Source organism: Coffea eugenioides, chromosome 8, assembly GCF_003713205.1.
Source record: "Coffea eugenioides isolate CCC68of chromosome 8, Ceug_1.0, whole genome shotgun sequence".
Taxonomy (NCBI): Eukaryota; Viridiplantae; Streptophyta; class Magnoliopsida; order Gentianales; family Rubiaceae; genus Coffea; species Coffea eugenioides.
Genome location: NC_040042.1, coordinates 29967358 through 29980912, shown reverse-complemented (window position 1 = coordinate 29980912; position 13555 = coordinate 29967358). Strand labels below are relative to the sequence as shown.

General features: G+C 35.6%; 1 protein-coding gene across 2 annotated transcripts; it reads left to right on the top strand.

Moving 5' to 3' along the window:
* The first annotated feature begins 1386 nt into the window (after window positions 1-1386).
* Window positions 1387-6766, top strand: LOC113780979 (zinc finger CCCH domain-containing protein 18). Of its 2 annotated transcripts, XM_027326782.1 has the most exons (5): window positions 1387-1668; window positions 2153-2464; window positions 4689-4749; window positions 5249-6241; window positions 6381-6766. In XM_027326782.1, the coding sequence occupies exons 1-4, from the start codon at window positions 1540-1542 to the stop codon at window positions 6238-6240; spliced, it is 1494 nt and encodes a 497-aa protein (XP_027182583.1). In that variant the 5' UTR covers window positions 1387-1539; the 3' UTR covers window position 6241; window positions 6381-6766. The 2 variants fall into 2 exon arrangements, with proteins under 2 accessions (XP_027182583.1, XP_027182582.1); XM_027326781.1 differs by having other exon boundaries at window positions 5249-6430.
* The last annotated feature ends 6789 nt before the right edge of the window (window positions 6767-13555 follow it).

Below are 13555 nucleotides of genomic sequence, written 5' to 3'. Positions count from 1 at the left end.
TGACTTTGGGTTTGGCTTGAAATAATTTGATCTGAGTTCTATTCAGCTTGAAAATCGGTTTGAAAATAATTTTGAAGGGGAAAAAAAAGGGTGCTCGATTGAGCTTGAATACAAGCTCGATTAATACACGAGTCGAGTTCAATCCTACATTTGAAGGGCTCGACGAGCTCGAGTAGAGAGTTTCAAAGTCGAGCTCGAACTCGAGTATAGCTCGACTCGATTCGATTACACCTCTAAAACCATTAAATGGGGAGAATCGAGACCGTATTACTTTAGTACATGATGTCATTGTAATATATGATGTAATAATGGGGTAAATTAAAAATGTAAAAAAATAATGCAAAAGCCTCAACTAATATGTTAATCACTAGTGTCTTTAATTCTTCAAATGATATTTTTCCTTTCACAAACGCAAAGATGAAGTGCTAAAAGCAGTGAGTTATTGGCATTAAGGTACGGAAAGCTTTGAAGATGAAGTTCTTTCTATGATTCCTTTTTACTTAAATTTCCTTTCATTTGAAATATATTAATAGAGGAAAAAAAATAATTAAGAAAGAATGAACAACGAAAATTCAAGCTTAAACAAAGTGCACACCTTCCTTTCAATCCAGTAATTCAAACAACCTCTCCCCCTCTCCCCCCTCTCCGAACTTAAAATGGAAAAGGGAAAATGACCTATTTCATCCCTTATATTTCGTAAAAATATTCTTTTCATCCCTCACTTTTAAAATGAAGCAAATTCGTCCTTGACATTTAAAAATTAAAACTATTACATTTCTGAACCTAATTTTCAATCAAACCATCTAATAACCCAGCAATAAATTTTGAAAATAAAATTGATAGATCATTCGGTCAACTTCATCATATTCACATGACATTTATTAAACCAAAAAAATAAATATGATAACATAAAAGGCCATTCTTTGTCTTGGAATAGTAGAATTTTTTTTTTTTATAAATCTTTTCATGCACCATTAGTATATCCCCTTGCGAATCTAAATGTGTATCATAAATATAAACCTTGGTGTTTAAATTTAAATTAAAATGATATGGTGGTACATAAAACCGTCAGTGTATACAATGATAATGTAGAAAATATTAATCTTTCTTTTTTATGTTATAATTTTTTATTTTTTCTTTTTAAGTTCATTAAATTTCACATGAATATCAAGTTGAGTTAACCAAGTAATCTTCCAATTACACCCCCAAAATTTGTAATCAGGTTGATTGATGGTTTGATTCAGACTGAAATTTAGATTTAGGGATGTAATAGTTTCAATTTTTAAATGTCAAGGATGAAATTGTTTCATTTCAAAAGTGAGGGACAAAAAGAATATTTTTGTGAAATGTGAAGGATGAAATCGATCATTTTCCCAATGGAAAAAGGCTCTAGAAGAGCAGCTGGAGCTTCTTTTTTCCATTTTAAAAGGAACACTAGGCAAAGAATTACCAAACGGTAGGGTGGAATTTCTCCCACCGTAATTTCACTCTCAGTCACCCGTAATCCGTTGGGGTTTTCTCTAGCACGTAGGTTGGGCGATGGCGGACGACGACGACGAGAAGGCTCTAGAAGAGCAGCTGGAGCTTCAATTACAGGAGCAGAGAGGCTCTCTCAATACCCTCAACGACGCTCTCGCCCTTGATCCTTCTAACGCCGAACTCCTCGCCGTTAGTCCTCTCTCTCTCTCTCTCTCTCTCTCTCTTCCGTTTTTAGTAAGTTCTTGTCAGAACATAGGGTTTCGAAAATTCCTCTTTTCCATGACAAATTGTTTCTGTTGTGTAGATTGTTTTTGAAAGGTTGGTTAGGTTGGATATTTTAATTAGTTAATAACTGAAAAGATAAAAACAGATTTTTATTCATGAAAATTGCTTATTTGGAAATTGATTCTGTTCCGGCAAATTGAATGGTCTAGAGACAGGAAATGTTTATTTTACCAAATGAAATTTTTTAATTTTAGTTTATCCTAGGTTGTGATACGGATGAGAAAATCCCATTATACAGGGAAATGAGGTGCATGATTTAAATGTTTTATACGAGCCTCGATAAGCACTTATCATTATATACTATGAACTGCCAAGTAAATGCAAATATGTATGTGGGTTCTTGCTTTGCTTGATTGCTGAGTGGATTTGTGATGTGCATTTTGATAAGGTCCAAGCAGAGCTTGTACAGGCAATTGCAGATGTTGAGGAAGGCCTTCTCCACCTGAAACGAGCAAGGTTATTGCGAGAGGCTGATTTTGTTCTACAAGGTCCAAAAGGCCATGTCGAGGATGTCAAAGTGGAATCTCTTGATCCAAATGATGTTGAAGTAGAACCAGTGGTAGATCAAAGTTATTCAGTTGGATCTAAGTGCAGATTCCGGCATACTGATGGAAGGTGGTATAATGGCCTCATTCTGGGGTTGGAAGGTTCCAATTCTGCGAAGATTTCTTTCCTTACCCCAACATCTGAAAGTATGTTGGTGAGTACAAGTTTTTTCTTCCTTTTGTAATTTGTCATGATTGCTTTTGTTTTTGCTTTAATATTCTTTTAGATTACCCTTTTAATGTCATTCGCACTATTATTTCCTTGGTGTGCTACAAAGACTCTGATGCTTTCATGAACAATGCATTGAATATGTTATCTCATATTCGGTTGTAATGGAATCAGGTATCTTGAGTTTGGATTAAAAACACATTCTAAACTAATATAGATATGCTGTCACATAATGATTTCTGGTCAAGTCATGCATGGAACTACCATCTTTACATTATAATAATTTTATCTAAGTAATAAAGTCCTCCTTGCACTAGATTTGACCAGAATCCATGGGATCTTTGCTTATTTGAACTGTGGTTCCATGCAGCTAAATTTGTTGCATGATCTATAGCATATAGTTGCAAGCTACTAATGTCTTGTTAACTGATGATACTGCAGCACATACATTTGCCACTCATCTTGTTTTAGAATACTTAAAGTTTATTGCTTCATTATCAAAATGAAATTGGCGAGCCAAGTAGGGGTGGGGTGCTAAGTTGAAAGACAGACGAAAGCCTCCATTTTCCAGTTGATGTGAACGTGTCTAAAGTTAAAGAAGTAAAGAAATTGAGACTGCAAGAAAAGAAATTAATCAAAAAGAAATCAATTGAATAGGATGTCAATGTTGTGTGAGGTGGTTTGAGATAAGATGGGCTTGGTGCTTTTAACTCCCAAGTCAATCAGATCTCCATGATCTTCCAAAACTCCTGCAGGAGATCTGGGAATAGCGTTTTTCTATTGCATAAGCAAAAGGGAATTTTGGACCAACATGTGAAGAACACTGGATGAAATCATTGAGGTAACAATGTAAAATTTTGTTACCAAGGTTCCAGGTGTTCATTACATGTGTTAACTTACAGCAGCTCATTTTGAATTTCATGGTTAAAGAAAATTGAACTGGATACCTGTAAACAAACAAGTATAGGACCATAAAGATGACTGCTAGATATAAGTCAACATTTAGAGACTGATTGGCATTCAACATTACTTAGTATAAGACCGGCAGACATGTTTCTAATTTTTTTTTTGAAACAAAAGAGAGGGAAAAAAGGAATTGTAACTAAGTTTTGAAATTTCAAGCCACACTGGACGTAACCTGGGCAGCTTATGAACCAAACCAATAGAATCAGTGGGTTGTATTTCTTATTATTATTTTTGGTGCCAAGTAGTTCTGAAGATCTTAATCTTGTGCTGTTCCTTGTGCTGTGTGTTGGTATTACACTGTGAAAGTATCATCTTTCTGTGTATTATGTCTTTTACTGCACCTTAAATTGGACAAAATATTTGATACGCACTGATGCATAACTGTCTTGTAGTTCCTTTTTTGACTCATAATGGCTCCTATTTTCTTGTCTATAGGAATGGATAGAAAGAGTACATGGGAAGTCAGGTCTAGATGTTCAGCAGTTTGAGCACTAATGTTAGATTAATTTGTCTTGAAATTTGTTCAGTTTAAGCTGTTTATTGATCTATCTTTTGTCCATTTTTGTACTTATCATGGTTTCAAATTTGATGATATGAATATAGCTTAAATTGGAGTTTTTTAAATCTGTGCATAGACCCTCTATTAGAATGAGTTTGACAACAATTTTAAGTCTATGCTGTATCTTCTTTCGACTTACACCGTATATTGTATTCTAGATTTACAACTGTTAATCACTTCCATTCATTCTTACAATGTATACTTCCCATTCTCAGATGCATGATTCATACTGCTGCTAAATCCTCTTGAACTTCAGAGTTGAGATAAGTGAAAGATAAATATAGGTTCTTAACGCCTAGTGAGTAAGTCTACATTTGTAAAGCCTTTTTGAGATCACTATTTCGATTAGGTGCTATTTCTATTGTTATGAACTTCAAATTTGGCATGCACAGAGATCACTATAGTAGCAAGTACAAATGGTGGGATATGGATAATACCTCAGAAATTACTGATGTGCAACTTTTGGAACTTGCACTTTTATACTTGTTCTTCTCCAATTGTTGTTCCTAGTTAATTCAACCAAGTTTTTAACTCTTTGAGGTCCACAAGAAGAAAAATGTGCTTAAAACTCTATGGCATTGTTAAAACAGGTTTCGGCATTTTTTGTTTTATTATTGGAGTTTTTCCATAGCATATGCTGGCTTTGGTTGCATCATTTTACTAATCCTACACTACCAAAGTGCAGATGTGCAAGTTCTTTCTACAGCAACGGTGTCGATTTGGTAGTAGTTGCCGCTTATCACATGGTATGTTGCAACATAATAGTCCAAGAAATAGATCTGTCATAGCTCAATGGGGAAGGAGTTCTACATTAGCACTTTGGATTAGTTCATCCAGATAAAATGAGCTAACAACACTTGTTTGTGAAATGGGAGAGACATTTTTCTGCTTGCTGGAGGAGAAAATGTGGTGGAATTCATTTTTTTTCCCTTTTGTGGATTTGTGTTTTGTTAAGAGCAGTCCATCTTCATTTATATAGTTTCCTCTTCTTTTCTTGCTGTCATCTCTTATATATGCTTTCTTCTATCCTTCTCTTGCCTTTATCTCTTTCTATTTCAGAGAGGGAAGGAGAAGGGGTTATATTTGTGGTCTTACATGTTCTTTACCATACTGGTGTCCAGATGGCTGATTCTGTGTAGTTGACTATCTTTCTAGATGTTAAAAATAGTTGCATTCTTTATAATTTGCTTAAACATATTTTCTAGGCTTGCGTCATCTATCATCTATACTAAATTGTTGTTGCAGGTGTTGATGTGCCAATCTCTTCCCTAAAGCAATATATTCCGACAGTATGGGAACAATCACTAGCAGGGTCAAGTATATGGGCACTGCAAGATGCCAAGTTTGGCATCTGGAGAGAAGCTGAACTAGAATCGTGGGATGAGAAGCTCAATCTGGGGCATGTTGTCTTTCGAGATGATGGAAGCTCTGCAAAGCTTGGTGTGGGAGCTCTTTCTTTATCAGAATTTGCTGAAGTGAGCAATGAAGAAGATAGTGATTTAGGCTCAGAAGAAACTGATTCTAGTGACTCTGGGGAAGATAACTCCCGTGGTTTGGGATTTCTGGAAACAACGACCTCACAAAAAGGCATTCAGACTGAAACTGCCATATTTGCTAAGTGGGAGAATCACACTAGGGGTATAGCCTCCAAAATGATGGCAAGCATGGGGTATCGGGATGGAATGGGTTTAGGTGCATCTGGACAAGGAATTGTAGACCCTATTCCTGTTAAAGTGCTTCCACCAAAGCAGTCTCTTGATCATGCCGTTGAAAATCAGGAAAATGAGAAGGATAAAGAGAATCAAGGAAAGAAGCGAAGTAGGGGTGGAAAGAGGAAACGTGAGAAAAAATTTGCAGCAGCTTGTAGGGCTGCTAAAGAACAAGAGGAATCTGAACCAGATGTCTTTAGCCTCATAAATACCCAACTTGCAAAGCACGGTGAAACTCTGAGTGGTGGATCAACAAAGAAGCAGCAGAACATGGCAAATGGTGCAGGAAGGAACGAAGATAGGAGTCTTCTTGTTGCATATGAAGATGAGGTAAAGGAGTTAAGGATGAGAGTTGAGAAACTTGAAGAAATGGTGATTCGAAACAAGAAAGAGAAGGTAGTTTATGAGGCTGCTATGAGGAAGCTAACAGAGACCCGTAAACTTCTAGCCGAAGCCGAAGCAGTGCATGCATCTGCTTCAAGTGCAGTCATCAGCAAAGAAAAAGAGAAAAGGTGGCTCAAATTTTAAGGTAAATTTGATATCATACAGCATGTTGTATGTATGTTTTGTCGATAATAGATCTCGCTATGAAATCTAGAACTATCATTACTCAAGGTTACAAGAATTAATGATGGTTTTCTGTTATTTTATGTTGTCTATCTAAACAGGTAGAACTTGCATTATGACCCAGCTTCAGTCGCAGTTATGATGGTTCTTTTACCGTGTCTGAAGGTTTACTAGTTTGGTGCAAATTATGTAGTCTTTTGTGGTTCTTTTACTGTCGTTGAGGGTTTAACTATTTTGGTGTAGATTATACAGTAGTATTTTCTTGATGCCAATTGTCCAGTTTCAGATTTCTTACAAGGCAATCTAACACAGGTTTTCTTTAAATTGTGCCTGATGTCTTGATTTGCTGCTTCAGCTACGATCTAATTTGAATCTTTATTGACTTAAACCCGACATAGCGGAAATGTAGTTACTTTCATTTTAGCTGTAAAAATACTTTTACGCATTATTATGGCACAACTTATATTATCTTTTCTAAATGGGATAATTTCAGAGGTTGTTTAGCTCTCTACAAGTTTAAAAAATTACTATGACCTCTTCTACTTTTGTTGTTTAAGTAACAATATAGATGCAGTAGTGGAGCTGTAAACGAAACCAAATTGAACTGGGTATCTCATGTTTGACTTCTGTTCGTTAAGCGATTTGAACAATATTCGCGTTCGTTCGTTAATTTTCGAACTTCAAACTTGTGTTCGTGTTCGGCTCGTTAAACAAAGTTCGTGTTCGAGTTCGAATTCGTGTTCGGCTCGTTTATGTTAAACGAGCCGTTCGCGAACATGTTGGAAATGCTCGAATCCAAATTATTTTAAACCTTAAATATGCCATGCAAATCATTAATCATTCTAAAAAACAATTAAAGCAATTAAGTGACTAAATTCTATTATTCATTAACTATAAAATTAACATTAACATAAAAAAAACAAATAAAACAAAGCAATTTGCCCTCCAAATATAAAAGTCCAGCCATAAAATTAACCCTAAAATTTGTCAAATAATAATTATGTTCATATTCGCGAACGTTCGTTAAAACTCGCGAACATACTTGTGTTCGCGAACGTTCATTTAGCATGTCCGCGAGTTTTAAGTGTTCGCAAACGTTCATTTAGCATGTTCACAAACATTCGTTAAAACTCGCGAACATGCTCGTGTTCGCTCGATTATTAATCGAATAAAAAAATTTGTTCGAACTCGGTTCGTTTAAGGTTTCGAACGGGTCTTTTACGAACACGAACGTGTCGAAACGAATCGAGTTACCGAACAGCTCAGTTCGTTTAACAACTCTACGCAGTAGTCTAGAATCATACTGAAATATTGCAAAACACCCATTTGAAAGGTTATATTTCAAAAGCAAATGGTAAAAGGTTTACTTATCAATTAAAAAAAAATATATTTTTAAATTGCACCCATGCTATGCCCATAGCAAGAGTGTTAAAACCTAACCATATTAATCAAGCAAACCCAAGTTTATAATCTGAAATCTAAAAATTTTGCTATCCCCAAAACCCCCCACTCTCCCCGAATTGCTAGCTCTGCAAATCAATCATAATCACCAACTGAAACACCCTTTAAAAGTCTCTCGCAACCGCATCATTACCAAATCGACACTATTGGCTCTGTTAACCAACACTTACACCCCATATTATGAAACCAACGCCTAAAACGGAATAAAACCTATCCAACCACCACCTCATGTCAATATTAAGAGCAACCTCAAGCTCTAATGGTGCTTAGAAACATAGAACAAATTAATCTCCATAGCAAGCCACCACAAACAGTTGCAAATCCGCCAAAAAAAAAAAGACCCCACTAGAAGATATCAATATCTTAGTACGTAAAAAGACATAATAACATAACCCTCACTCATCCCTGTTCCTCTTCCAACTCTCGCCCATCAGTTAGGTTTATTTTCCCTATCACAACTATCTTCTTAATCTCCATCTAATTCGAAGATGAAATTCTATCGGCTCCCTCAACTTGTGGTTTTAACAGATTTGATTCTTTAACATATGCAACCCATGAGTAGGAAAAAGAAAAAAAGAGTGGTTGATAGTACAATAACGAGGAAAGAGAGAAGAAAATAAAAAATAAACACTACTGATGGCGGGTTTGCATGACAGTGTAGTTGGTAGATGAAAGAGATGATGGTGTTAATGGATTGAAGACGAGAAGGGGTAGAAGAGAACGGAGAGAATACAAGAAGGGTTGTAGGCGACGAATTATTCTAGTCAATCCTTTTTTTTTTGCACCTTTCGTTGGTTTTATATATACTTCCCATGTAATAAATTATCAATTAAGTGGAGGATATTTTAGTCATTTTGTTGCATCAAGAGAGGTCAATATTATTTTCTAAACCTGAAGGGTGCAAAGTAAAATTGTCAGAAACCTCAAAGGAGGTTTCTGAAATTATCACTTTCTAAATTATACATTGAAAATGATTGACAACCTTTTCGGTCTTTAAACAAAACTAGTAGGGCAAAAAACCCCAGCGGCCATTAAACTATTGTTAGAATCATGTTTTGGCCATCGAACTGTTTTTCGTCAATAATTGGCCACTGAACAACTTAATCAGTAAATCCGTGGCCATTTCATCGGTAATGGCTCTTAATTTCTGAAATTAACATGGCACGTGGCAAAGCACAAGGGCAATTTTGTCCAACAATTTACAGATCAAATGCCACCACTTTTTGCTGCCGCTGCTCAGTCACACCGGACCCTTGGACCCTGAGCGATGGCAATAAGCCGAAACCCAAGTCCAAGAACCCCAAGAATCGGCTTTCCAACTACAACGCCCGCCGGCTTATCAAAGCCAAAGCCCAGTACTTGAGCCAGTTGAGGCGCAACCGGGCCTCCCGCCTCCCGGGCTCAAACTCCCAAGTGGATTAAGAGGACCCCTGAGTAGATGGTGTAGCAAAAATGGCGAACAGTGTTAACACGAAAGTACAAATAAATTGAACAAGCTTGAGTCGTGTTTGAAGAACACTGTCCTAAGAAACTATTTCAGGGGTATTGAAATGTTTCCCCAGGATTAAACAAGCCTTCCTCTTCTATCAAGAGGGAATTAGAACCAGCTAATTTTTAGTCCAGCAATAAGAGAGAGAGAGAGAGAGAGAGAAGAGAGAGCAGAGAGTAGAAGTGAGAATTAGAATGTGTGTCGTGCGTTCCAAATGAATCTGCCCAAGGCCTCTATTTATAGCCTCTGTAATGGTTTTAAACGTTAGTAAAGGATAGATATTATCTCTTTGCTTGTTTAGAAAAAACAGGACACGTGCAATTTCAAAACCTTTGGAAATAGTCAAACAAACTTCAAGGAAAGCTTTAAACGTCAGAGCCTTTGGAAGAGTCAAACAAACCAATTCCAAGCTTTAACTTTGTTTGACCGAAAGTTGTGGGATAACATAATGCTCCACGTTTCCATTTAAACCCATGTGCATGCCAACAACCTTTTCTTATCCGATAGAAGCAACCTGATAGAGTTTGAAATTGTCAAAGCATGACTATGAGTAACAAATCTTTTGAAATATACAACAATCTCCCACCTATTTCAAAAGATTATATATATATAAAATAATGAAAAGAAAATATGCTGGACTTGTTTGGATTCAATGTAATTAATTTGGTGTCTTTTGGACTATGAACCAAATTTAGATTGATAAAACATGTCTTACAGAATTATTGGTGAAATATAAATTTCTATAAACCAATAACTCTTATTGTATGACAGAGATTCTATCAATCACATTGTAACCCATAATTTGCTGTTCAATGCGATGTCGCGCTTTTTAGGCCATGCTCCTGCCTGGGTATTCATGAGAGTTCTAAAGATTTGGCCAAAAAATCTTATAGGAGCGGCCCCACTCCACTCACATATAGGTGAATTTATCAAGTGTATATTGCCCTAAATACACCTCCCTAAAGGGATATAAACTCATTAAGAGTATTAAACTCAGCCTCACAATTACTGGCAGTCAAAGCACTTATTTTTGAAGGGACTTAAATTTCAAGTGCTTTACTGTCAATATCGACTTGTTATTACCCATATGAACCTATTTCATGAGATCACCAATCACATAGGTTGGGTTACCATCTCTATTGACAATCGTTGGCCTAAGTCCCATCTCCCTTGTAGTTTGAAGAATTAATTTTCTTCCTACAGGTTTAGTCAGAGGATCGGCCAAATTCAACTCTGACTTCACAAAATTAATGGAAATAATTCCATCTCTAAGCAGCTGCTTTACGACATCATGTCTTAATCTCATGTGTCGACTTTTACAATTATAAGATTTATTTTTTGCAATAGCAATAGCCGCTTGACAATCACAGTGTATAGACACAGGAGGCAACAGATCCTTAATAGAAGGAATATTGACTAAGAAATTTCTTAACCAATCTGCCTCAGAGCCAGTCAACTCCAGAGCTATGAACTCCGATTCCATAGTTGACCGAGCAATAATTGTCTGTCTGGCTGATTTTCATGCTACTGCACCACCACCAAGGGTGAACACATAACCACTAGTGGATTTTGTATCATTTGGATCAGAGATCCAGTTAGTATCACTGTAACCCTCTAATACAGTGGAAAATCCACTATATAGGATACTAAAATTCATGGTACCTCTCAAATATTTCATTAGTTTGACTAATGCAAACCAATGCTCACGGTTGGGATTATGAGTATATCTACTCAGTCTACATACAGCATAAGCTATATCAGGTCTAGTGAAATTCATCAGATGCATCAGACTCCCAATAATCTGAGCATATTTAGACTGAGCAATTGGGTCACCATTATTTTTCTTTAATTGAGTGTTAGCATCATAAGGAGTACTCACAGGTGTCACATCATAATTTTCAAACTTCCTAAGAAGTTTCTCTGTATAATGTTCTTGTGACAACATTATACCATCACCTTTCCTTATGATTTTAACACCCAATATTATTTTGGCTTCACCCAAATCTTTCATATCAAAATTACAAGACAAAAAATATTTAGTACTATTTACAATATCTAAACTAGTACCAAATATAAGCATGTCATCCACATATAAACTGATTATCACATATTGATCATTTATAATTTTGACATATACACATTTATCCACTTCTACAGACGAGAATCCATCTTTTATCAAGATTTGATCAAATTTCTCATGCCACTGTTTAGGAGCTTGTTTTAGACCATAAAGAGATTTAATTAGTTTGCAAACCTTATTTTCTTGTCCAGATACAATACATCCCTCAGGTTGAAACATATAAATTTCTTCTTCTAAATCACCATTTAAAAAGGCTGTTTTGACATCCATTTGATGAATAACAAGTTTATGGATAGAAGCCAAAGCAAATAAGACTCGAATAGACGCAATTCTAGTTACTGGTGCAAATGTATCAAAATAATCAATATTTTGTTTTTGAGAAAATCCTTTTGCTACTAAACGAGCTTTGTACTTTTCTATAGAGCCATCAGAGTTATATTTTCTTTTAAAAATCCATTTGCAACCAATAGGTTTTGCACCAGGAGGTAAGTCTACCAAAATCCAAGTTTTATTTGTCAAGATAGAATCAATTTCAGATTTAATTCCTTCTTTCCAAAATTTACACTCAGGAGAAGAAATAGCATCGGAGTCTGTTAAAGGATCATTATCAACAAGAAAGGTTTGGAAATCATTTCCAAATGAAAATTCTTTTCTTGGCCTTTTGCTCCTTCTTAATTCCTCAATTGGAATAATTTCCTTATTTATTTCAACAGGTGCATGAGAAATTTTACTAGACAGTGGAAAAATATGTTCAAAAAATTCAGCATTCTTTGTCTCAATCAAGCATATCACTTCTTAACATAAGAAATCTATATGCAACACTATGTTCAGCATATCCAATAAACATACAATCAAAAGTTTTAGAACCTATTTTCCTTTTCTTAGGTTCAGGCAACAAGACTTTAGCAAGGCACCCCCAAACTTTTAAATATTTCAAATTTGGTTTATAATTTTTCCATAACTCATAAGGTGTTTTGCCAGTCTTTTTATGTGGGATCCTATTTTGTAAGTGACATGCAGATAATATAGCTTCTCCCCATAAATTATCTGGAGCATGAGAACTAATTAACATTGAGTTCATCATTTCTTTTAACGTTCTATTTTTTCTTTCAGCTACTCCATTAGATTCTGGTGAATAAGGTGGAGTTATTTCATGTATTATACCTTCCTGTTCACAAAGGTTATCTAAAGTTAAATATTCTCCACCCCTATCTGATCTAATTCTTTTTATCCTTTTATTAAGTTGATTTTCTACTTCAGACTTATAGGATAAAAAGGCATTATAAGTATCATCTTTATTTCTAAGTAAATAAACTTTGGTATATCTAGAATAGTCATCTATAAAGGTGACATAATACCTTTTCCCACCTCTAGTCATTGTTTGTTTTAAATCACCTAAATCAGTATGAATTAAATTTAATAATTCAGTTTCTCTATGGACAGTTATACAACTTTTCTTTGTTATTTTAGCTTCTGCACATATTTCACATTTGTCCATATTATCATTAATACCAGAAATTAGGCCACATGATTGCATTTTCTTTATATAACCAATATTAACATGTCCTAATCTAGCATGCCATAAAGAAATGGAATCAACAATATAAGCAGAAGAAGATGCATTTTCATTGATCACATTGGAAATATTAAGTACAAAAAGTCCCTGATTACAATAGCCCTTGCCCACAAATACATTATTTTTGGTCATTATAATCTTTCCAGATTCAAATGACACTTTCACTCCAACTTTTCCTAGCAATGCTACGGAAACCAGATTTGCCCGAATGTTGGGCACATGCAGCACATCATTGAGGGCCAAAGTTTTTCCTGAAGTGAGTTTCAAGAATACTTTGCCCTTACCCAGAACATTAGCCGTTCGTGAGTCACCAAGGTAGACCACTTCTTCATCATCCCCTATAGGAGTATAGGAGGAAAATGCTTCTCGATTCGCACATATGTGCCGAGTAGCCCCAGAGTCTACCACCCACTCTTTGACATTGGCTGCAATGTTCACTTGAGAGATGACAGCAGCAATTATATCATCTCCTTCGGTTAAGTGCACCTTAGGAGGATTACCATTTGCTCTGTCACCTTTATTAAGTCTGCATTGGACTGCATAATGTCCTGGTTTTCCACAATAAAAGCAATTGCCTTTCTTCTTCTTAAAGTTGGGATTGTTAGGCTTGATGTTAAAATTTTTGGGCTTGTAATTTGGGATTTATTGGTGTACCTTTTGTTCTTGTTGT